Consider the following 27,891-nt stretch of genomic DNA (forward strand, 5'->3'; position numbering starts at 1 on the left):
GCATACGTCATGTTACTGCATACGTTATGTTTACTGCATAGTTACGTCATGTTTACTGCTTACGCCATATTACTGCATACGTTATGTTTACTGCATAGTTACGTCATGTTTACTGCTTACGCTATATTACTGCATACGTTATGTTTACTGCATAGTTACGTCATGTTTACTGCTTACGCCATATTACTGCATACGTTATGTTTACTGCATAGTTACGTCATGTTTACTGCATACGCTATATTACTGCATACGTTATGTTTACTGCATGGTTACGTCATGTTTACTGCATACGTCATGTTTACTGCACACGTCATGTTTACTGTATACATCATGATTACTGCACACGTCATGTTTACTGCACACGTTATGTTTACTGCACACGTCATTTTTACTGCATACATCATGTTTACTGCATACGTCATGTTAACTGCATACGTCATGTTTTACTGCACACATGATGTTTACTGCATACGTCATATTTACTGTCAGAATATTTTCAACTTGTCGCGGTTCAATATTCGTCGTTTGGGAATTGATTGTTGTCCTGTTCATTCACTTATGACTCACTTGTTTATTTGATTCATATTTTTTTCGTACAACGTCGATCGTTTACCGTTATTTAATTCTTTCAACATCCACTCATTAATTCATATAGTTAGTTCTGGAGAACCAGGAGAAAACCCACGTGTTTGGCTTGGAGAACACAAACCATGTTGTTCATTAACTATGCGGTTATGAATTTGGAAGGTGCTAACATGCCATAAATCGCTGGTTTCAGTGCATTAATTGACTGACCGACGAGCCTCCAACATAGTATTTACGTTCCATTATGATATGTTTGTTTGTCTTGATAGACTCTCGATGATTGTTTTTTTTTCGACTTTGTTTCCGTTAAGCAAGATGGCGGAAAAAAATGACTGTTTTGCCTGTTCATGATATTATTATTTTTTTTTTTGCAGTTGTGGAATCATAGGTGTTGTTTTTGAATGCACCAGTCAATTGAAACTACACCCACCTCAGGCCCGGACATTAGCGGGGCCTTAGACTTTCGGTCCAGCCAAGCCCGGGTAAATTCCCCGCGCTGCGAGGATGAACTGCTGGTAGAACCCCGCCAAATGCCCCCGCATCTCAGGGACCATAGGTAAGACCCATTACCCTCTATACTCGGCGCGAAGACAAAACAATCGCATCCCCCCGGCGCTGCGGGCCACCCGGAAGGTATATACGCGGCCCATTTCCCCGGCTTTCCCCGATATACTCCCTGGACCTGGGGGGGGGGGGAGAAAGTTACAATTCACTGATGCATAACTTTTTGTCTTCATGTTAGTGCTTATTTGGCATCGATCTTTAAACAGAATGCTGATAACATTACAGGTAACAGTTCGTTTCCATAGCGTATCCATGATGCAAGTTTCCAATTAAGTTTTTATGTGTCTATTGCATATAATATTGCAATAACTGACTTATCACACTCGTGAAGATTTCTATTATTTTGAATTTAGAATATACTGTCGTATTGTGTTGCTGCCAAACTATGGATTGGTTTACCAAAAAAAATGCAACGACATTGCCTAGAATAATGATGAAACATAGCGAAGAGACAAGCCCTCACTTTAACCTAGATCCTGTGTAAAAGTACAAGGATCGGGGACAAACAAAAAAACCCTAATCAGACACAACGTAACTGCAAACTCATATTTTTTTATAATTGCAAATGCAAGATTCTAACCACAATGTCCTTAAGCTGTCTGTTTTTGCAGGACATAAAATGTGCTATCATACCGTGTTGATGCCATCGCATTGATTACATTTCTTATAACGGAAAATGTTGGGAAACTATTAAAAGAATACGATGCTCATTAGCTGTCTACTATTTGGGATATAAAATGCGTTATCATATCGTTGATGACAAGCCGAGGAAAAATGCCATTCACAGAGCCAAGATATTATGGACAGCCCGCTGACGAACTTGTGCAACTGGCCGGAGATTACCATAATCAATATTGGCATATATTGATTATGCTCTGATAACGGCACGTCCCAGGCCTGGTAGCCACATGTGCACGGGAAATAATGATGAGGCGATCATAGATTGATTGCGAGGATGCTACCATGCGAAAGGCATTTTGTCTTCTGTTGTTACTATTTGAATGTTTACTTTGTGTGATATTTTTGTTTATATAACTATGATATTGTGGAAAATTATTGAGAATACAATGCCCTTTGTACTGTAGAAAGTATACATATACGATATTTATATATAAGAAATCAATATTTGTTAATCTGGTATTATTCTGGTATTAATTTAAAATACTGGTTGAACTATATATGTTATTTGACTGGGTTGGGAGAAATAGCATCTACCATCGCCGCTCGTGTAAAATAGGTTCATCCCAACCCTCGTGCAGGGTGTTCTAAGGAAACTCGGTAAACCTTGTTTTCGCAAATACCCTACACTCGGGTTGGGATGAACCTATCTTACACTCTCGGCCATGGAAGATACTTATAATCTTACACGAGCGGCCATAAAAGATACTTAAAATCTTACAATCTTGGCGATGGAAAATATAGACTTAAGTGCAGATTTTTTCATAATGATAATGATATAATCGTGTTCGATGGCGAAGCTTTTTTAAGACAAGACAATATCACGTATTACAATTTCAATATAAGAAATAAAACTATTGCAATTTATAACTTTTATTTTTCTATATTTTTGTTTCAAGGAAAATATCATTTACAAAAAAATCGGCAATATCTTAACAATCAGTAGATGACTTCAAAATATACAAAACATACAAAATTATCGTATACGCAAATCAGTTATACATTATAGTATTTTATACACTTAAATAACATACAAAATATAGGTTTATACTTCATATATTTTGTTAATAATTGTCATTTCAAAAATAATGTAAAGTTATAATGAAAACTATAATTGAAAATATGTTAACTGTTTTGGTAATTTGTTATTGCTTAACAGAAAGCCCAAACGAGCATTTAAAGGGACTAGACACCAGATACATGTAGTTCACATATCGGCAAATACAGTGTTTTCTCAAAACCAGCCTAGAATTGTCAATGCGAGGTAGTAAGAGGCCGATATCTACATCATTTTACATACTTGTAAAGAAATAAACGCAACAATCATGTTGCTGTCTTATCTGAATTTCCCCGTTTAAGAAACGTGCACACTGGTTTCCCAGTTCATTATAACTGTTTATGATACACTAATTTCTCGAAACTTCTTAAGCTTAACAGACGCTATTTTTAAACTTACTGGGTTTTACGTGGTAGACAATCCCAGTTAATTTCGAATTGGAAAAATGCGGAAAAACTACGAAAGATACATGTGTCGTAAGCGATGCGATACATCAGTTAGAAAGATGAAATGCGTTGTACACAACGATATCAATTTAATGCAAGTTTTTGACAATTCTCTTTTTTTCTAGCAATTGTATTATCTGGAGTCTAGTCCCTTTAATACCAAATAGTATTACAATGTAAGGTAAATCATTTTATTAACACAAGTGAAATAATACTGTCAGTTTCAAAAAAGGGCATAATAAATAATAGCTATAATAGACAATTATATATTAATTAAACCGTAGCACATACCTCTTATCATTTCAAGTAACATTACCAATCATTGTAATGTTTAACAATATTTCATAATTGAAAATCAAATTAAAAATACACAATCACTTCTTTATTTTGTATTATGTATGGTAAATCGTACAGCATCAAATCCTCAATTATATTAAGTGAACATATTTTGAATATGAATTTTAAACTCATTCAAGAAACGTCACAAGACGGAAACAACTCGATGACGTCAGTCGTGTCGTCAATTTATATCCGTTTATTTATTTGCTTAGAATACCATATTCCGTATATAGTAAAACTTTAAATCCACACGAAAGATTAATATGCCCTGTTGTTCTGAATCGCTTCAGGTAGTTCAACTGTGTTTTATATGCATGATTAAGGTAAAACAAACCCCACTTAATGCATGTTATGCTGAATGGCGTACCATTGGCTCTTTTAGCATGGCAACGCTTTAAGTCATATCACGGAAAGCCCTTTTATATGATAACACGGACGGCACTGCGTGTGATATCACATCATGTCATTTCACGTGATATCACGAATGGCACTGCGTGTGATATCACTTCATGTCATTTCATATGATATCACGGATGGCACTGCGTGTGGTATCACCTCATGTCATTTCATATGATATCACGAATGGCACTGTGTATGACTTAAACTTCGTGGAACAGAGTTATCAAATGCTTGCGGTTATAAGAAAGTAAACCAATGCTGTGTTTGGTATAATAGTAATCAAACCATTTTAATCTCGGATTCTATATTCCGTTAATGCTCATATGGGTCCAACCTTTGTGTCATCTGTCCATATGGGTTAGATTGCATCACGTTATACTCCTGGGCTTTCAGTCTCAGGGATGCTATTGAGCCCATGGTGGGTGGGGGACTATAACTATGATTCATCACAGCACAACTTGATGTGTTCACATTGAGATTGTTATAGCCCGCTGGGGAGGGCCATCCCATATAGTCAGTGTTCATGGGAGGCCCCCGAGGGGTCACTGGTTGTTCTATGGGCATTGAGATGGAATCTTGGGGACGTGGGTACATCGGATTGCCCATCGGTCCTCTCTGTGTTAACATGTTTCTCTCGTTTCGGCGGAATTTTGCACGTCTGTTTTGGAACCATACCTGAATTAGTAAATAGCATAACTGTCAATAAAGAGTTTCTATTTTCTATGACTATGTAACGTTATAACTGGACATTTGTTAAAATATATATTATGCTCAATATCTATGACCCCGATATTTATGAACAGGTATTCGGCTTTTTTAATTAAAATATGACTTTGATATCCTGAATAGTAAGTTCTACTCGCATCGTCTTTGATGTTGATGTAAATATACCATAATTTTTACTGTTACTTCGCCGACCATGCAATGTTACGTACATGGTAGATTTTGGCTACTTGGCCTCTCTATGTAGTTTCTATTGAATTATTGGTAAGATTTAATTGATTTTAATTAGATTTTTGACTATGTACACTTGTTCATAAAAGTCCTGAACTTGGTAAATCTTTGAGATGGTACCTTTTTTTAGCTCATTGCAAAATATATTAAAAAAACAATAATTACACGTCAACGTTTGTATAACATTTATGACGTCGCCTGCAAAAATGAGTCCACATCAACAACTAAAATACAAAGAGATTGAAGAACGAAACAAACTTAAAACTCGGTGTGAAATTCAATAAGATAACCTTTCCGAAAAAAAACAAAAAAACTAAAATTCTATGAAAAACAGCTTATGTGGAACGAAACTTAGCAATAATGAAAACGTCACATTTTCTAACACAGGTCTCAACTTCGCTGCCGATGTATATCTTACATGTAATTAAAAATCCAATCAGCTGCTAAAATGTTCAAGAATGGACATACTATTTTTAAAGAAACGAATGATCTGTTTACTATATCGAATGTCTTGAGAGATAGCTGTATTTGTGCATATTTTAGCAAAGTGGCATGGATTGCTTTACCGTGATGATATGTGTAATTAGTGAATATGAGTTGTTTATATTTAAATTAGGTACATATCATTAAATATGAATATGCCTTTAAATATCTCGACTGGGTTTTACCTATTCAACACATTCAAAATTATAAATATAAAGTTCAGCTAATGTTGAAGCTGCACTCTCACAGATTGAACGTTTTGACAACTTTTTTATTTTTGTTGTCCTTTTTTTGAGAAAATCTATGGAAACCATGCAGTTATATAAGAGTGCTGACAAAAAATTAGATCGCAGATGTTTATATTTAATATGTTCGAAAATTGATGTTTTATGCATTTTTCTTCAACCGTTTGTAACGGTTTAAGCCATAACACATTAATTTTAGAACGGAAATATAAACATCTACGATCTGATTTTTTGTCAGCCATCTTATATCATTGGTTTGCAGATATCTACGACGAAAATTTGCTCTTTCCAAGACAAAAAATAAAAAAAATTGTAAAAATGGTAAATCTGTGGGAGCGCAGCTTTAAAGTGTGAATTAGAATAATGTTAATGTTCTGTCTTTACCTGAACTCTGGCTTCGCTGAGATTCACCCTACGCGCCAATTCTTCCCTTACAAAGGCATCTGGGTAATGGGTTCTTTCAAAAACTCGCTCCAGGGCCGCAAGCTGTGTACTGTTAAAAGTAGTCCGATTCCTCCGCTGTTTCCGGCGGCGTTTACTGTCTTTGTCATCTTTGTCATCTTCCGCGCCTGAAAATAGTTTAGAGAGTTTCGGTAATCATGGTTATACTTTTATATTTCTACATTAACAACCATATAAAGGCGTGTTCAATGTTGCAACACTTCGAGCAAACGCGAGCGGTTTGTTTTTAAACGCACTGGCATTTACGAGCGCTTGGGATTCATCTCGATTGGTATTGAAATCCAAATGATAGCGGCCAATAATTGTAAAGTATAACCACAAGTGTCCTTAAAGTTTGTTGCGATGTATGTAGTAGACATGGACAGAAAACAGTTATACCATTGTACGTTCCCGTGGCAATACGGAATATATATATATAGCAGTTTGTTTAAATACTTGTAGAAATGTTAATTTCTTCGTATACACGGTCGCTATGGTGATTAATAATAAAGCGAACGCTCAAACATCTTCATTTAATCAAAACGAATCATTGGAATGCTCGATTGAATCAAATATGTTAAAATAACGCGCTTCTGGTATACGCACAAGAGCAAAACGTCTAATAGCGAATTGAAGGATCCTTACTAAAATACTTGATGTTTGATAACACCCTTTGAGTAAGCTGTCTATATAGACAATGTATTTTTTAACTGATCCCATACAGAATGAATACAAGTTTGTTTTTCATTAAGTCAAAACATATTGTATTCAAGTGCTCTGTCGTAGATCTGCGTGTGTTATTTGATTGGAAGTGGCCAATATAAGCATTATTAAATGCAATAAGTGTGAGAATGTCAGCATTGAATCTCATGATTCACCAAGTCATTGTAGTTTAAGCGAAATGGAACATATGTAAACCGTTTTCCATCCAAAGGTATCGTATTGCAACGTTACCATTCTCCAATATAGTGTATTAAGACGTTTACAAAATATCACTCACGAAATTCTTTGAAGGTACACGTTTCTATTTTCTTGTTTGTTTTCTTAATAGCTAAAATAAGTGGACGCCATTTTATGAGGCCATTATCCTAGCAGCTTTATGGTACAGGCACACGAGTAATGTAGCTAGATGAAAAGTGAAATTCTTTAGTCCCGAGCACGTGAGTTTCGAGGAAATATAGAAAAAAAATGTATTTAACTACATTCGTAACCCGCTATGTTGTCAAACTCTGTAATCTCGATATTCAGGTTATGTCGAACTTTTTTTTAAATGCATTTAGTTATCCACGTTTTGTATTTCGGTTATATGGAATGTTCGTTATGTCGAACTTTTTCCTGAGCTCACAACGACTTCGACATAACGAGTTTTTCCTGCAAAAGCTTACCGCATAAGCTTACAGCCCATTGCATATGATTTAAACATTTATATTTTATCAAATTCTCTGGTACAACAGTTTTTAAAGAATAGTATTTATGCCTATACAAAATACATTTGGATCCGTTTATTTAGCATAATTAAAACACAATAGTTTTGAAACATATCCAATGTTTACATGTACCGTGTAATATATCAATTGTATAAATCTGGAACAATATTCTAAACATAATTGTATTATTATATATGCATTGCTGCTATGAACACTCGTATTGTGTATACACTTAAATATATATGTATTCAATATGGTGCATGGTTGTAAAATTTCGATATAATTTAATACAGCAATTTCTTAACTGTTAAAGTGATAGTGTTAGTATCTATTTGGACTCCTTTCAAAACTTTCGTAAACTAAACAACACAGTTTTCATATTATATTCACGTTTATATCAATTTTGGAATGCTTGGATTGTGCCAGTAGAACTGCGTAATGTATTTACTATATACTTTTTAACATGCACAACTCCTCCCGAAAATAGTTCATATTGGAACATAAATGCTTGTACATCGCGGAATGTACAGGGGATTTACCTACGACATTGACGTACATTTGATCGACTTTTGATTTTAAATTGGCTAAAAATGCTTTAACGTATAAAGAACATGTTCTTATTTCAAAACATGTGGGATAGAGCTTAAAGTGTAAGAATACAAAATACTTATTGCTGGCAGTTACTATTTGTATTTGTTTGATATCGCATGATTTAATTATTTTAGCATTTTAGCAATTTCACCAGAACAACTGAATATAAATAAAGAAATACAAGTTTCTCTTTTACCAAATTACAGTTTGTATTAACACATGCATATGTTCAAAGTAAGTCTAAAGTCTACAAATTGTAAGGAAAGTACAAAGACAACGATGCAATTATGCAAAACATGGACTATATATGGAGTGCTGGGCCGGTATTCCATTTACTAGTTCAATAATGCGTTCAGGTACTGCCATACCTATAGCATATTCAAACAAAAAAGCAAACAATGAAAATAAACATTTTCATCGAAGCAATAATTCAAAATGCGAACATTTAAATTAACAAAATACAGATATAAATCCATGTAAATTAATGTAACATTATGGTATTACAGTAAAAAGTGTAACACTCATGACCTAATTCTATAAGGGAATATATTTTAAACATTTCGAATTTTATTGAGTAACATCTTTGTATACAAACTTTATTCTTGATCAAATGTTTTAATAAAACATCTTAGCCATTTCGTTTTAAACTTTAGTCATTTTCCTAACTTCACTATTTCACTAACCATATGATTTGAATACTTTATAAATCCTGAAATACTTAATTTCCATTGTAGTTTTTTTAGATAAACTCTTCTACGTAAAGAAAACATTTGTAATTATTTTAATTTCACTATAATTTTTTTTAAGAAATTGACTTAAAAAGATTAAAACGACTTGAGAAGTTTAGAAGAATACTAAAAACTACATCAGACTATACTGCCCGTGTACTTATTAAAAAGCCCCCCAAATAATTTGAAAATCGTAGGTTAAAATTTTTCGCAAATTAACAAAACTATTGAATATTTTTTAATCTGTATAAAGTCTATAAACGTGTATATCAACACCGATTGTCATGGCGTTGGCGAAGTATCATATGAATCTGTATGAAGCTAGATCTGAACGCTGTAGGTAAAACATAGAAAATGATATATGGGGTTATGTGGTGTTGGTATTTTAACAAGCTTCGAAAGTTAATTGGATGCCATTTTTCTTTGACACACAATTCACTCTTATGATGAAAGCTCGCGTCATTTTGAACAGTTTTGCCGGAGACCAGAGCTAATTTAAATGCGTCAAAGAAGCTGAGTTATATGCACAATGGTGCGCCGAGTGAATTCGACTTGTTGACGCCATTTGTCAAAAAAAAAGTGAAAAGTTGTTTAGCAATGGATTTATGCACTGGGCAAACTCCACTGTCTGGCGTCATAATATGAAAAGTGTTTTGATTTTTATGTTACACTAGACGTATATCCATCATGCGACCGTAATGATATTTGAATATGTCCTTTTGTTAAATTAGTACAAAGATATGCTACTTAAAACAACAGTTTTTTTCAATTACATATTGACAAGTAGTTAACATAGATGGAGCCGGTTGTTGAAAACTTTGTTAATGTTAACGTCAATTGTTAACTTTCAAATCTGTACTGCTCTGGAAGTTTAATAAATACACTTATGACATGCTTTATTCCTAGCAAGTTTTGAGACAACCGTTTCAGATTTAAATAGATGAGAACATCATCAAATAGTTCACGTTTTAAAACTTAACAAGGATCTCGTTTATTACGTTTGACCTTGATTGTAAACTTGTGAAAGATAACCGATATTTGTCAAAAATGACAAGCTTGAAGCAAACGCCTGATATTGTGTATTTTTTTTTTATAGTTGAAAAAAAAACAAAACCTCGCACTTAGTTTTCTTGACATTATATTGAAGTATTTGATAAGACTATATTGGAAATTAAATGGGAACAATATAAAGACATAGCTTTATCTATGTAATATAACTGTAATTATGTGCACGCTTATTGATAGTTTGGAGCTGTAGTTAGTTGTATTAGTAATACAGGTCTCTCAGTACCCCTCACATGTGTTTGCCGTTTGTTTAAAGATTTTTCAAAGCGTATCTCCCTTAATTAAAGTGACACTCATATTCAAAATCAATACATACACATGTATAACAAACATAAATTTTGACTGATAAACTGCTTACTAAATAATGCATATATGAAAAAATATTAACAACTGATACCAAGATTGCAACCGTAAATTTAATAGCAGAAAGCGCAAAAATATTAAGTAATTTGTGAATGCTGAAAGATTTACTGTGCTCTACTATAGTCACATACGGTTGAAATACTGTGTTTTATGCTCATTTCTTTTAAATTAAACTCGATAATCTTCATAAGAACCATTGCTTTCGACATTTTTTAAATCCTTTTTGGAATACTTAAACAATATTATTAATTGTGGTAAGTCTTATTTGGGAGTAAGAGTGCATCTTTAACATCTAATGAAAATGCGATTAAAGGTTGCCGCCAAAACAGTAAAAGTATAGACTTATTGAACGCATGAAGACAAACAGTCATTTCCTTCCTTTAATTATTACAGACAATATAAAAATGTATTTTTTTTGTCTACGCGTATATAAAACAATGAAAAAAACTTTAATCACATGTCATAAATTTTAAAATTTTAATATTTATGACAATACGGAATATTAACTCATATTTATGTTGCACTCGCATAGTTTTTGCGGATGAATATCACAGCATGGGGTTAATATTTCCACATCTGGGTATTCGCCCATTTTTCAATATGGCCGCCATAACGCCTGGAATCCTGGGTAGCACGTGGCATGGCAGAAACGTCTGAATCGCCGGGCGCTCGGAAGAAAGCATCTAGCTGACACTGGTAATTAGTTCGTACATACATTACAAGGATTTTTATTGAAACGTGAAAGTGTGTATGTAATGAAAAGCCGGTATGGGGTCCGAAGTTCCACTGGGATGGAACATGCGCTTTTATGTCCTGCTTTTTTCTCGGGAGATGTTTTCTGTTTAGATATCACGCTGTTTTGAACATCATTACAAAATACATGGAACTTTGCCTATTCTTAATGAGCATTCTTTTCTAGATGGAAACATTTTATTCACCCGTACTGCCTGCACTAAACCGGGAAGCTAAAACGGAACTTGTAAGAGAACATCAAGTCATGTTGAATATACTAAAATCGGAATAAAACTTTGTACCATGATATACTGAATCTTCTTAAAAACTGCTAAAACATTTTTTTTTATTCTCATTTATAAAAAATCGAATTCAATTGCCTTAATAATAATAAGAAAAAAACTTGCTGCATTTATACTTAATAACATTTGTTTAAAACTCGTCTTGGTATTCATCTTGGCTTATTCGGCCTGTAACACTATTAAACTAATGGAAACTGGTTTGTTATCATGCGAATGGTCTAGTCCCCACGTTTTTCGAATATTTACAAAACAATAATCGAGAATAAGCTTTGTGTGTTTCCCTGTTATGATATCAGGTCTACAGTTACACAAAGACGCACTGTTAAAGGGCAGACACAAAGACACACAGATAAAGGGCGGACACAAAGACACACAGGTAAAGGGCGGACACAAAGACAAACAGATCATCAAGGGAAGACACAGAGACAAACAGATCATCAAAGGCAGAAATAAAGACAAACAGATCATTAAAGGCAGACACAAAGACACACGGATCAAGGGCAAACACAAAGACACACAGTTCAATGCAAAAACAAAGATAAACAGGTCATAAAGGGCAGACACAAATACAAACAGACCATCAAGGGCAGGCACAAAAACACACAGATCAAGGGCAGAAACAAATACACACAGTTCCAGGGCAATCATAAGGACACACAGTTCCAGGGCAATCATAAAGACACACAGTTCCAGGGAAATAATAAATACACACAGTTCCAGGGCAATCATAAAGACACTTAGTTCCAGGGCAATCATAAAGACACACAGTTCCAGGGAAATAACAAATACACACAGTTCCAGGGCAATCATAAGGACACACAGTTCCAGGGCAATCATAAAGACACACAGTTCCAGGGCAATCATAAGGACACATAGTTCCAGGGCAATCATAAAGACACACAGTTCCAGGGAAATAACAAATACACACAGTTTCAGGGCAATCATAAAGACACTAGTTCCAGGGCAATCATAAAGACACACAGTTCCAGGGAAATAACAAATACACACAGTTCCAGGGCAATCATAAGGACACACAGTGCCAGGGCAATCATAAAGACACAAAGTTCCAGGGAAATAATAAATACACACAGTTCCAGGGCAATCATAAAGACACACAGTTCCAGGGAAATAATAAATACACACAGTTCCAGGGCAATCATAAAGACACACAGTTCCAGGGAAATAATAAATACACACAGTTCCAGGGCAATCATAAAGACACTAAGTTCCAGGGCAATCATAAAGAAACACAGTTCCAGGGCAATCATAAAAACACACATACCAAGGGCAGTCATAAAGACACACATACCAAGGGCAGTCATAAAGACACACATACCAAGGGCAGTCATAAAGACACACATACCAAGGGCAGTCATAAAGACACACATACCAAGGGCAGTCATAAAGACACACATACCAAGGGCAGTCATAAAGACACACATACCAAGGGGAGTCATAAAGACACACATACCAAGGGCAATCATAAAGACACATATACCAAGGGTAGTCATTAAGACACACATACAAGGGTAGACATACTATTAATTATTATATATTATTAACGTTTTAAATTGTATACGTTCATTATAGTGTGAAGGCATTCTGTTTCACATATTAATATTTATGTATTACGTCCAGGAACCTAGTAAAAGCTAATGCCATTTTATGAACGTATGCAAAATCTCTCTTTGACCAGAGTTTCGCCTATACGATAATTTGATGTACACTTCTTGTCGGCTATACATGTTGTAAACATTTTATGCTATATAAATAAATGTAATGTATAATATTGAAATGTAAATAAGACAAATAAGAGAACCACTACAAAGCATGAATGACAGGAGATTTCAAAATTATCGTGAGAAAAAATCAATTAAGGGATTCTGCTTCTAATAATATTATTTCCCTCGCTCTTCAATTTGTAGTAAATTAAGAAATTACTACCGATTGGCCTTAATTATTTCGGTAAATAACACATTCCTGAGTGTTACCGGGTTTTATTTATTTAATTATTTAATTTGCTAATAAGCCGCTGAATAGACCGAATTAAGCGCGATTACTACAAACTGTTTATTTTTCAGCACCTTGAGGCAATAAAATTTAAACAGGTGGAAGTATGGAAGGCTTGAAAAATCACAGGAAAGGTCGCTATTTTGTTATAAAAGCCTATATTTTCTGAAGTTCACTCTGGAATCAATTTTTGTGATAGTTTTTGTACCGAATTTGGTACAACTGTTCGCTCTTTTTATTTTCTTGGGTGGCCGGTTTTCCGGTAAACATGTACGTATTTCAATTTCATTATTTTTAATGGTGATTTGGCAAGTTATTTAAAGTAATCGGATAGACGAACGCGTTTATTTAAGGGGTCAGTCGTACGTAATTTAAAAAGTGATTATTTTTTCGAAAACCCTATACAAATTAACATTCAAAAGACACAACCTAGATGATAGCATACACCAGAAACAGTAAACTAAGCACACAGCTATGAATACTATTTACGGAATCCTAAAATTGCTACGACAAAGGATTGAGCCGTTATCAAAACAAGTGTATAATATTTCAGAGGCGTTTTGCTCTGTGAAATCTCGGATTTCCTCGGATTATATCACAAGATATCGGGTAACGCGCGATTAGCCGTCCAAGATATGCGGACACCGATCACACGGCGGCGGACGGACGGTCGTTATCATGGCGCCCCCTAGCGACCGAGGACGGGCTGATAAGACTTGGGGGTAATAATTCAGTTTTAATTGCAGGAGGTATCATTAGCACTGGATGAATGTCACAAACTGACCCCTGACTCGATAAAACAAAAACCTTAATTAAACGTTTGAAGATCAGATGAAACACATTTGGTCTCTATTGTCATTTTACAAGAAACACATGGACCGTTTCAAATAAACTTAACGAGGAATTTTATGAGGTCTGGGCGTCTTAGTTGCCTGCAGTTTTGAAATGTAATTGAAAATAAATTCGAGACAAAATAAATTGAAAGTCAAAAATCATGGTGAAGCAACCACGGGGGACATGCTTTTTAACGTTCTTTTTTGCAGTTCACAAAGAACTTGATGCCGGTAGTACAAAAAAGTATTCAAGCAAAAAAACGACAGATATGACATGCAGAGGGTACACAAGTGAAGTATCGTATAGATATAGATATTTCCTTCTCTCTCTATTTTGATTGTTATAATGTTTTGTTTGCTGCTGTTAGGACTTAAGTACATTGAAACACATAAAATTATATTACAAATGTCAAGTGTATGAACATGGTTAGTGTGAAAATACGCATTTTCCTGCACGGGTATTACATCAACAAGATATAAAGTACAGTGCCGGTTTTCATAAAACATCTTCAGCCATTCCTCATCTTAAGTATTTTGCCTAAGTTAAGTATCCCACTAGTAATATAATATCACGAATAACTTAATAATATCTACATCACTGAATTCTTATTACTCTTATGTAAAATACATTATTTTATGTTAAAGCAAAAACCGTTTTGGCTATGAGGATTTTAGAAAATCGACTTAAGTTAAGAAATGACTTAAGATGTTTAATGATACTGGCCCAGGAATGGTGTTAAATGTATAAATAAACATATGTTTATAACTAAATAGTGTTTCCGTATTGGAGAAAGTATGGTATTAAACAGAGGATGAACAGTATTATTGCATATTGAACTTTGGAGGCACTTGAGCATTGCACTGCCTGATCGATTATGTTATTTCTGTCTACTGAACTATAATATACCTGAAATTGATTGTGAATATCACGCTTTTTTCGTTGTAAAAAATATACACATATTGGGAAACACTATGTGTTAAATTGGTATAAAGCTGAATAGTTTTTATCCCCTTTTATCCACAAATGACTTTAACACAATAAGAAAATTAGCAGTGTACATATTTCATCTCATGAATTGCACCAAGGAATAAGAATTATTGTACCTTTTGTACACTTTTTCATCTCATGTACGAGATGTGCTATGACACAACTATAAACATTACGTATGTTGTTTAATATTTTGAAATGTATTTTTGGCCGGAGGCCTTGATTTACCGAATAAATGCTTGACTTGACTTGACTTATTTAGTAGAATGAATAAGAATAGCAACACGAATACACAGTGATTCTTTCACATGCAAAGCTCAGACCTCCTTTATTAAAAGAGTATATAACAATTATTTTATTCTAATGAGCGCAAACACTTATTTGTCAATAACGGTTGGACGCTTCTTCAAAGTTCAACCCCGTTCAAACATGCAATTTTTAACTATGAAAATGAAAAAAATACACATGAAAATAACCATTTAATTTCAGATTGTTTAAACATTCCTTTATTTACCAGTATTCATACATTCTATTTATTCTAAACCTCAAAATACTTGGCACCTGAATTTCCCATTACAGCGGTCAGGTTACGTTTTGCGGTATGGATCACAAGCGGCGCGCTTCCTTGTTTATCTTTCAGATTGCTCTACACACGATATGTTGTCTTTCTAAATAGAATACCTTTGTCGTGACATAATTAATTACACACGGCGCTGTTTTTGATGTCGAGTAATACAGATCTTGGCTGTTTATTTTGATTACATAAGACGTTTGATACAGCTACTATCAGCCGAGGTTAAAACCATGTCCCGGATGTAACGCCTTTAAAACACCCGACCCATTTTACACCATTCGGAACTCTTCGGCCATTTTTATCGAAAACAACTTCGGATGTATGCCGGTACATCAGTAGAAGTAGTTCGTAAAATTTTGAATTATTTTATTAATTAAATGTAGTGTTTCAGCTTGTATTTGTAGATCTAAGTTTAAATTGATTCCCAGAAAAGTGAATTATTGCAAACATAGTTAAAATTCCCTTGAGTTAAGTCATACTGAAAACAGTATACAAGATTTACTGCTAAATTGAAATTACTACGCGATCTACTTGCAGGGTAAGTTAAAGTGTACCGATTTCTGACATTGTAAACCGTCCATATACACATGAGGCATTCGGAACTCCCCGGCCATTTTTTTTATCGAAAAGTTGTTTTCGATAAAAAAAAAATGGCCGAGGAGTTTCGAATGCATCCGAGGTTGTTTTCGATAAAAATGGCCGAGAAGCTCCAAATGATTTTGAGACAGATGACGCATGCAATGACGTCATATAAGCAGTAAGGTAACGGCAAAAGAGAAATTATTTAGCGGTCAAAATAATCGGTTTACTTTATCGTTTTAGTTCAAAGAAGCAGAGCCGAATAAAAAGGAAACGAATGAAATATGACAATGAAGAATGAGAAAATTATCAGTGCATTTCAGGTCCTTTCAGTTTATAACTATCAGAAAACATAAAACTTCGGGAACAGTCATTAAACGAATTTTGTTCTTTTGAAAAAAATGTTAATAAAAGATAATCAAATAAAAGGCAATCTTAATTTATCACCAATAACAAAATGAATGAACACGAGACCACACTCTCGCGCAACATCGTGCCAACGAGAGTGACTTAGTATAAGTAAGCATAACTTTCTTCACAATGGTTGTAAAATATATAGTGTTTAAACTTACAAAATGAATCATCATGTTATGGCTATTTGTGTGCCATTTTCTTATAATAATGAAAACAAGTAATAATGGAATACGACTCGCAATTAAATAATAATAGCTCCTACCGCTTGCAAAAAAATAAACGCATCCCATTATACGCATTTGCTTCAGTGCGTCCCCAATGATATGAAAATTTAACAGTTTAGTGTGAGAAGCCAGAAATAGGCCTGATATTAAATGTTTGAATGACTAGTTTTAGCATAATATTAAATTAATTATTCATCAAAAATAAGCTTCAACTATCTGAATAGTATCATAAACCTTGCCAAAAATATCTCGAAAAATCTTAAGTTCATTATAACAGGATAAAGCTGAGCACACCATTTTTGGTACTTTTGAAGAAAATGATTTTTATGGTTATTACAATGAACTATATTTGAATTTGTAAAACTACTTTAGTACGTAATTTGGCTTAATGAAATAAGAAACTTAAGCTTACTTAACTAATGATTCATTTTAGAAACGTGGCAACATGCTATACACAGAAACTATGACGTCATATTCACCTGCTTACGTCATATTTTCTATAAGGTTAGGGTTCCTCCGAGAGGGACGTGAAACGGGGGTCCCGTGTGACAGTGGTAAACACTGATGCACGCTAAAGAACCAGGGTAGCTCTAACCTAAACTACATTATAGTCTGTCTGTGCAATAATAATGCTCCAAAACACAGAGAACTCGTCGAATGGACCTTACCCGAGTGCAAGTATAAATAAACTCATAACCACCACCCCTCGGATGCAAAAGATACGCAAATAAATCTTGCTTGTCAGGACCCTGACATGAGGCCGATCGCTCATGGGATTAAGACATATCCATCCATGAAATTCCATAAATATCTCCGTACAATGCACAGGATTAGGATCGCATATTCTTGGGTGTTCGGTTTCAGTTTTGAAATATTTTAGACTAAAAACTATCAAAAAAATAATCGTTGAGGTTGATACTTTTTGCATCTTTAATTTCGGTTGACATTGCTATAAATTATTGCTTGGTATTTTAATGTAGAAACACTTCGAGGGGTGAATGCGAAAAGGTTGAACCTTTTCGCTTTCATCCCTCGACTTATGTTTGTCTTATAAACGTTTCATTGAATTTTGAGATGAATTAATGTCATCGATAATACCTCGCTTATAAGGCCACGCTAAATTATTCAAATCTGCGGATTTTTTAGGAAAAAGGCGCACGAGCAAAAAAACATTTTTTTTTTTCGTAAAAACGAAGAGTAAAAAACTTGTAATTGTTCTTATAATAAATAGTATCAATATACAGAAGAAATAGCCTTTAAACCTATTTGAGCACGTTCTTAAACTTGAATCTGCATCAATGGAAAAATACTCTATAATTTCATTTCAGAATAAGCAATGAAACACATTCCTGGGTAATGAACGCTGCTACATATGCGAGGTCATCATATACAATGTTACCTAATAAACAATGCGGGTATTTTATATTTATACCTTCATCAAGTGTAAAACTTATATCCGATGTAGGTTTAACATAATATCTGATATAAGATGCTAACAACAATCTATTTTCAAAGTTCAAATATTTAATAGCCGTAAGTTTTGTAACACTGGAACTTGTACTACAGCAAGCATAAGCAAACTATGTTGCATAAAAAGGAGTAGGTCTAATGCACCAGTCAACTGTAACCACGGCCCCCCAGGTCCGGGGGTATACCGGGGATAGCCGGGGAAAAGTCCGTGTTTTTACCTTTCAGGTGTCCCTGCAGTGCCGGGTGAATGCGGTGGTTTTGTCTTCGCGCAAAATATAGCGGGGAATGGGCATTACCTAGGGTCCCTGGGGTGCGGGGGCATTTGGCGGGGATTTTACCATCAGTTCGTCTCCGCAAGGCGGGGATTTTACCCGGGGTTGGCTGGACCGAAAGTCAAAGTCCCCGCTATTCCCCGGACTTGGGGGGCCGTGGTTACAATTGACAGGTGCATAAAGCTTTGCATAATTGTATTTGCTCTATTAATTTAAAGTATGACCTTTATTTAGCAGTTACCTTTCTTTTGTATTCTCCAAGTAAAATTGGTCCACGATTTAGGTTTATAACTTTCTATAGAAAGCCAAGTCACCTGTCGAGGAAACTCACATTATTTCATACACATTTAAACGGTCTAAAACTGATTTTAATCTTAGGTCAACCCTCAACTAAATCAATATTGATTCAACCACGGAATGTAATGAAGAGAAGAAAAGTTTTTCTCACAAGAACATCTAGCACACATTGAAAACAAAAACCGCAACGTCATTAAAAGGATTTTATCTACTAAAAATCGATATTCATACCACCCGGAATAAATGAAATAAAATCTTTGGTTCCAAAGCCTCTTTCACAAATATGCTATGTCTGCAGACGTTTTTACAACCTCAATCAATGATAGTAATGCCATCCGCAATGTATGCAGTTCTTTAGAATAATGCACCAGTCATTTGTAACCACGCCCCCCCCCCCCAGGTGTGGGGAAAAGCGGGGACTTTGACTTTCGGTCCAGACAAGCCCGGGCAAAGTCTCCGCCCTGCGGGGACACCTGGAAGCTAAAAACACGGCCCATTTCCCCGGCTATCCCCGGTATACCCCCGGGCCTGGGGGCCGTGGTTACAAATGACTGGGGCATAACACCAAACGATTCCATATAGTCTGTGGGCGTTTAAACTTACCTACCTTAATAAAACATTGATATACCACAATAACAATATATGACATTAAACTGCCGCTTACAAAACTCGGAAAGCACCAACCTTTCATATTAAAGCTGCACTCTCACAGATTTACCATTTTACAACTTTTTTATTTTTTGTCTTGGAACGAGCCATTTTTGCGAAAATCAATGGAAACCAGTTATATAAGACTGCTGACAAAAAAATAGATCGCAGATGTTTATATTTAAGTTCAAAAAGTGATGTTTTATGCATATTTCTTAAACCGTTAGTAACGGTTTAAGCCATAAAACATTAATTTTCGAACGAAAAAATAAAAATCTGTGATCTGATCTTTTACCAGCAGTCTTTTATCATTGGTTCGCAGATATTTACACAAAATTTTGCTCTTTCCAAGACAAAAAAAATGATAAAATGGTATATCTGTGAGAGTGCAGCTTTAAAACCATTCTATATTATCTACAGTCGTTTACTAAAAACTGCCGGTTTCCATCTCCTTTCATAAACATGATTACAACGGACCAAGACTTTTAAAAAAGCACCCAAATAAGATTGTTATCTTCCTAAAATCAATATCAACCCAGAATATAAGAATTTCAAACCTCTAAAACCACCAACATTACCATACACCATAGCACGAAGCCATGCCATATTTTGTGCAGACACTCCGCCGCCATGGAAGAGTCTGGTTTCATAACACTGTGATCTTCAGAAATATTGCTACTTTTTATATGTTTTTGTTACTTTAATACTTGAAATGTATTTCCTTCTTATATTTTTGTTTTTGGTGGATATTTTATTGGTTGTATTTTTGTGTACACGAGTACATATGCATGGGTGAAAGTTTGAGAAGTTTTAAATACTGAAAAGCATGTGTTTCATGACTAAAATATAATTTTACAATATATTGGGCCAATTCCTAAGAACTTTTTTAATGTTAACAAAGTGATTTTAACAACATCGTCGTTAAATTTAAACATGAACTATTTGATGATGTGGTCACATGTAAATATAAACAAGTACAGTGTAAAAGTTTTCTCAAACATTGTCATGTATACAGCAGATCACAAGTGCATCACTTAAACTTCTAGAGTTGTAACGAATTAACTGTTAACCAAGATGATGTTAACAATGTTGTTAATTTTAATAATACTCTGGACAATCGGCCCAATGTTGTTAACTTTAACTGGACAATCGGCCCAATGTTGTTAACTTTAACTGGACAATCGGCCCAATGTTGTTAATTTTAACTGGAAAATAGCCTCAATGTTGTTAACTTTAACTGGACAATCGGCCCAATGTTGTTAACTTTAACTGGACAATCGGCCCAATGTTGTTAACTTTAACTGGACAATCGGCCCAATGTTGTTAATTTTAACTGGAAAATAGCCTCAACGTTGTTAACTTTAACTGGAAAATAGCCTCAATGTTGTTAACTTTAACTGGACAATCGGCCCAATGTTGTTAACTTTAACTGGAAAATAGCCTCAACGTTGTTAACTTTAACTGGACAATCGGCCCAGTGTTGTTAACTTTAACTGGACAATCGGCGCAATGTTGTTAACTTTAACTGGAAAATAGCCTCAACGTTGTTAACTTTAACTGGACAATCGGCCCAGTGTTGTTAACTTTAACTGGACAATCGGCCCAATGTTGTTAACTTTAACTGGACAATCGGCCCAATTTTGTTAACTTTAACTGGACAATCGCCTCAACGTTGTTAACTTTAACAAACTCTGGACAATCGGCAATTATAAGAGAACTATTTCCCAAAATACTATAGTATTGATACTGAAAACGTTTACCTATGCATATGCATTACATGAAAGAAATTTGCTATTGTATTATAATTTGATTACCTGAAAAAGCTATACATAATATGGTCAATTTTTTGTTGTGTTTTCAGCACAAGCGTATGTTCTTGAAAGGGGAATTTATTTCATTTGTTTCATTGGGCAATTTGCTATGGAAAATAAGTTTGAAAACTATCAGAACTTAAATGGTTAACCCACTCATTTTCCATTAACATAATGTTTTCAACTTGTTCATACTAACACAATTGTTTTTTAATGTACACACTGGAATACACAATTATTTTGTGCAATAAAACACATATGAACATGCAAGTTTTCAGACATTTGTAAACTTTGAAATGATAGAAGCAATTTTAAAAACTCATTTAACTACCATTTTTTAGTAATTAATTCGTTGAAAAGTTATGTGATTTTGAATTGCTGTGCGTATATTTTTCTTGAGTTTTACTGCCAAGTGGTCACACGACAATGTTTATCTTCAACAATGTATGTTTACCATAATCTTTAAATCTGTTTACGCCACACGGTAATATATTTTTCCATGTTTACAAAAACATGCAACTGTCCACAGTAGGTGTTAATTTGCTCCTGGGGTCAGGATACGATTATTTGCAAGCCATGTTTACAGAGACCAGACCAGTAACGATATGTTGCGATTTCTGTGTCGGCTAAACCGGTTCCACATGTGCACGACATCTGGAACGCACAATCAAAACTGTCTCAGGGGCTTGCTCGTAACCATGCTGTGTCGTACCTAAGATATCCTGTTTGATACCGTTTTGCTCCATTGTGTGAAAACTCTAGTATGTACATACAAAAGCCGATACTTTATGGCGCATTTATACAGGTAGCTTATTTAAAAAAAAACATATGCGGCCACACAATATTGTGATTTCTTGTTAGTTACACCGGTTAAACATATGTTTGGTTTATGTTCGAGTCTAAAGAGAAAATTAATGATAAAATAACACCGAATGCATCGTAAAAGGTTATTTTACGTTATTTCAAGAATTCCGAAATATCCCAATATTCAAAAGTAAATGTTGTTTAATAAGAAACTGGGAAGGACGAATACACTTATAACCTAGTGAATTGAATACAGGACTTTCCCCCGATTTATTCGAATATTTTAATTGTTTGTGATGTACTATTTGTTTGCTATTATTTTGGCATAATTCAACAACTTGTACTTCTTCGTAATGTCACTTCTAATAAATACACTTTTAAGCTACATATTTGCATTAACATTATGTTAATAGTTTAAACGTTAATATCTTAATGATATATAAATGTTGAGAAAACACTAGGATGAACATTCATATAATGTATGAAAAGAAAACACTGGCTATTTGCTTATAAAAGAAAATGGCACCCCGGGGCGTAATATGTTATTGGCGTTCTTGAAAATGGTTATGGCCGTCTTCATTCAAAATTTATTTCATGAATACATCAAGGGCCTCCCTCATTAAAGTATTTTGATAAAACACATAATGTATATCATGTTTCGTTTGGAGAGGAAATGCACTCGAGTTTTGACAGAGCGTATATATTTTGGAAAACAGAACATCTTTAATGGCTAGTTCATTGAGGAAAGTTCATACATTAACTAACGTTGTGGACGATAATAGTCTACCGGAAAATTAAAGAATAATTCAAACAGTACTGAAAAGTTGTGTTTTATACTTATTAATAAATTAAATTCATCATTTCAAGCATACTTTACACAACAAATGGTTAGGCCTAAAAATTGTTTTATTTCTGGTAATCCGACCTATCTTTTTTTGCCATCGACTTAAATATTTTATTGCCTGAAACAAAACCACGGTATCCGAAATCTTACGTCCGAAAATATAACAGTTGCTAATTTCACAACTTTATTTTTTTCATCACTAAATGGTTCATCAGTTCTTTAATCCATGTGAAAAAAATCCATATTGACGGAAATTTAACATGCCTTTATTAAAAAACAACAACACTTTCCTACCTACTCATATCTCTTTGGACATCGTGTAAACCAGAAAAACAATTTTTTTTAACCCTATTGTTGTTTTTTTTCCTCATTAAGAGGCTATACATGCATTAAATAAGCTGATTCAACAACATCTGTCATATATTGTCCACTTTCACTTAAATATATATTTAACCAACATCATCATTGGGAATGCAGATTTCGTGTTACACAGAAGTATTTTGAGTGACTTTTTCACACATTTCATTGCAAGCATTATATCATAAACGTATTATTCAACCTAGCTCATCAACTGTTATTTCACAAATCATATTTTGCAACCATTTGTCATTTTTTCCCATGTAGAGTACCCTTAGAAATCCCATCCAAAACTAATCGGTTAAGTTTTGTCAACGTAAAAACACATCGAAGGCACTCTTGATTGGTAAAACTGTCTAAAAACGTGCCAAATTGTAATATATCAGAGGTAAGAACAAGTGGAAAATACATATTATACTCGTAACACTCGTATGGTAACACTTAGCAAAAACATTTAGCGATGTGTTATGAAACCTGAGTGAAGTTTCTGACACAGACCTCTTAACTTGATGTGCCGGTTTAGCACCGATAGCGAAATTCATGCGAGTTTTTTTTATCAAGAGTACCGAATATATGGATATATCATGTAGTTAGACCTTGTTTTAAGTTATATATTCAACCTTAAAAATAAATTATATTAAACTATATTAATCGAAATAAATAAATAGATTGACAAATGAATGAATGAATTAATAAGTGAATTAATAAATGAATGAATGAATGAACGAATGAATGATTGATTGAATGACAGAATGAATGAATGAACGAACGAACGAACGAACGAACGAACGAACGAACGAACGAACGAACGAACGAACGAACGAACGAACGAACGAACGAACGAACAAACAAAAAACAAATAAATAAATAAATAAATAAATAAATAAATAAATAAATAAATAAATAAATAAATAAATAAATAAATAAATAAATATAAATAAATATATAAGTAAATAAATAAATAAATAAATACAATTAAATAAATCTAATAATGAGTTTATCATTGGCCATAAATATTCATTACTAAGATACATTGGTTAATTCGATAACTGGCTGTATCAAATACAACTCATTAGGGCTCATTAAGTTAATTAGAAAGATAGCCATGGTAATTGTGGTAAAGGTGTTAGATTAGAAGCAGTAAGATTATGCAATTTCCTTGTACATTGTATGTGTATCTCTGTATTTATATGTGTTTTATTCATTGTATGTATGATTAGGAAAGATAAAATATTTCTGTACCAATTATGAACTTGGCAAACAGCTAAGGTTTCGAAGTGAATCCTATAATACAAACAGTTATTTTTACACCAATAAACACAAAATTATATACATTTACGCAAACATATGTATAAGAAATATGTTGGAACATAAAAAGTCGCAATATGAGCGTGAATTATGTATGTAAAAGTCGCCGTAGTTACCTATAGATAAAAGAGTATAAGTCAAAGAAAACAGTGACATCAGCAACTGCATCAAACCTACCAGACTGAGGGTCCAGTTGTTCCTGTGGTTCCTCTTTTAGACAAGGATCTTGCTGTTGTGGCGGTGGATGTTGCTGCTGTTGGTGTTGTTGCTGATGCTGTTGGTGTTGGTGCTGTTGTTGTCCCATCAGCTCTTGAACCATACTCCCCGTCTGTCCGTCCGTGTGTCCGTGGTGACCATTGCTGTGGCCCGGGGAGTCGGGGGTGCAGGTCTGCGTGGGCAGACCCGGGGAGGGGTCGGTTCCAGCAAACATTGCGCAGTTTTCACTAGGGAGTTCACCGAGATCCAGTAAATGGTTAACACTAAAGCCACCCTTTGAATTCTGTAGGGCACTGTGGTATGCTAGCTTATCAAAACTGTTGTATTGTCCGTCGACAGGAAGCATAGAATACACACTCATTTTGTGCCGTTTTTATTATCAAACACAGCTATTTTGTTTTCTCTTCGTTTTCCCTGTTTTTGTGTCTTCCCTAATTTAGCTCCCGCAGCGAGGGAACGTAAAACGGTATTCGAGCTCACTTTTCACCATAGCAGATATTCCACGGAAAGGAAAGCAAGTTCAAACACTTTAGCCGGTAACAGTTCTACTTTCTTTCCAAGTAAACTCTCTTTTGTATCCTCCGACTGTTGTCATCAAGTCGATGTTTACTTAATTCTTGCAAATTATGTCAAGAAATGGTTATCTTGATTAAACTAATGTTTCTAATGAATATTAAATTCCCTTATTGCTACGTCTCAGTTGCTTGTAATAACAAATTTCTAAATAAACCAAGTGTAGAAAGTGAATGTTGCTGATGTTGATGGGTGCAAGATGATTGGGTGGCCAGGTAAACAGACTCAACAAGGCGCGATCTGATTGGATGACGGGGGATTCTGGGATAATTGCTTATCAGCCAATGATCTAACCGCCTGGGGGAAAGCAGGCGGAGCATATGATAAGCCGAGAATCGTCTTTTACAATTTGTAAGATTAAGTTTTGTTGAAATAAATTACCAATCTCTTTTGTTAATTCTTTAAAGTCTATTATGAAATGTCATTTGTTTAGGTATAAGTTTTTGATAGACAGTAATACTTTTGTCGTACGAATATGCGAATTAATGGAAGTATTAATTTTTTTTATCTTAAACGTTGTCGATTTTAAAATTTAAAATATGTTTTATAAAGGTTACCGCTGATTATAGTACAATGTTTGATATACAAATTACCAATCAATTTTGAAATTGATCGCAAACTGAAATTGACATTCGACATTTTCCATTTTGAAATGGAAAGAAGCTATACTTTCCAGAGTAGTACAAACAAAGATACGTGTAAAAATCGATTCATATAAATATATATCTTATTGGGTTATAAAGGGAAACTAGTAAAATAGATATCACAAAAAAAACAAAGGGCGCGAAAAAAAGGTGTTACTTAAATATTTACACAAGAGTCACATTATTTTAATGTTGCATTTTATCAAGAAATTGTTTATAAAAATAAGAATTATCTTCTGAGTTGTAGAAATAAGGAGAAAGCCATACACAATTATCGGAAATATTCCGACAGGTAAATTCGATTACGGCTTCGATTACATGTAATCAAAACTATTTCATGAAACAATGGAAGGCAATTACGTACAACAGTAATCAGATTTTTACTGAACGATATCAAAATACTTGAATAACGCAACAGCAACTTTGATCAACATTCTCCATTCGGAAATTCTTACAAGAAAACACCAGTTTCATTCCTCAAAATAAACATCGGGCTTAATTTCTTTAACAAATCTACAATGTAAATGGATAAAGTACCTAAATTACATACTAGAACTTGAATTTACCGAACAAAAAAATAGCTTTTCGTGAAAGTCTTTGGAATAATTGCCTTAAGAAGCCCACAGACGCCGTAAAGGCCTATGCGGTTTATCTTTTATAGAATCGGCCATAATGGAACATAGGCGTTATTTGTAGACAAAAACACAGTAGAATAAACTTAAAGAAGACGTTCTCCGTCATATTAGTTACAAATAAAGCTTTACACGGACGACTTATGGCCAAAAACATTACCGCCTTTCGCATTCGTTTTCATGATCTTCATCAAACGATAATTTCCGTACATTTCCGTACATTTCCGAACAATCCCGAACAATCCCGAACGTATAGGTACCTCGTTTTCATTACCGAGAGTGGACAAAGCAAACAAAAATTTCGAATACAGAAGGAACAAGCTGCCAGAAAATGTCATCGATAAGTTTGGTTTTGTGCAAACGCCACATTAAACGTTGATTATGCTGTTTCTTGTGACTATTAAAAGATATAATTTATGCATACCACGTGACTGGCAGAAATCTCCGCCTGTTTTTTTCCGGCTTTATACGTAAACTCGATTTATCTTTTCTTTTCATTTGGCTACCGAAACAAGAAATATGATATTTTGGGTGTTGAAAATTAAACACTCGAATCGAATTTAATATGCAAGCAACCCGTTTTGGGTGATAAAACCAAGTATGTAATTGAAAAAATAATACTGTTAACAAGCGTAAAATAGTGTGAAAAATAAATCATATTTGACTTAAACGAAACAGGATAATATAACGCAACTTCTACCAAACTAGTCATGTTATAATGGACTTTACACTCCTACGTACAGGGTACAGAAGGTTGAAAATTCAGCTCTGAGCCAATTTCTGATCATGACCACTATGCGCAAGATTGTTTGATAAATCGGGGCCTGGTCAATATTAGAACGTCACCGTCTTTTGGTCAAACCGTTTCTCGGTCCATTTCTCACAAGGTGCGCGGCTGACGTCCCAGTATTATGACCGGTGATTATTAAGGTCCGTCATCTCATTAGTGAGAAGATTTATGGTCAATTTATAACCCGCAATTCTGCCTTCTCCG

The 27,891-nt window shown here is 34.4% G+C and overlaps 1 protein-coding gene across 1 annotated transcript; it reads right to left on the bottom strand.

The window, feature by feature from the left end:
• Positions 1 to 2,748: 2,748 nt before the first annotated feature.
• On the bottom strand, positions 2,749 to 25,742 carry LOC128223099 (paired mesoderm homeobox protein 2-like). The gene is made up of 3 exons (XM_052932350.1): positions 25,010 to 25,742; positions 6,135 to 6,319; positions 2,749 to 4,743 (listed from the first exon to the last, which is right to left on the bottom strand). The coding sequence occupies exons 1-3, from the start codon at positions 25,407 to 25,409 to the stop codon at positions 4,381 to 4,383; spliced, it is 948 nt and encodes a 315-aa protein (XP_052788310.1). The 5' UTR covers positions 25,410 to 25,742; the 3' UTR covers positions 2,749 to 4,380.
• Between the last annotated feature and the right edge of the window lie 2,149 nt (positions 25,743 to 27,891).

This window comes from Mya arenaria, chromosome 17, assembly GCF_026914265.1.
Source record: "Mya arenaria isolate MELC-2E11 chromosome 17, ASM2691426v1".
Taxonomy (NCBI): domain Eukaryota; kingdom Metazoa; phylum Mollusca; class Bivalvia; order Myida; family Myidae; genus Mya; species Mya arenaria.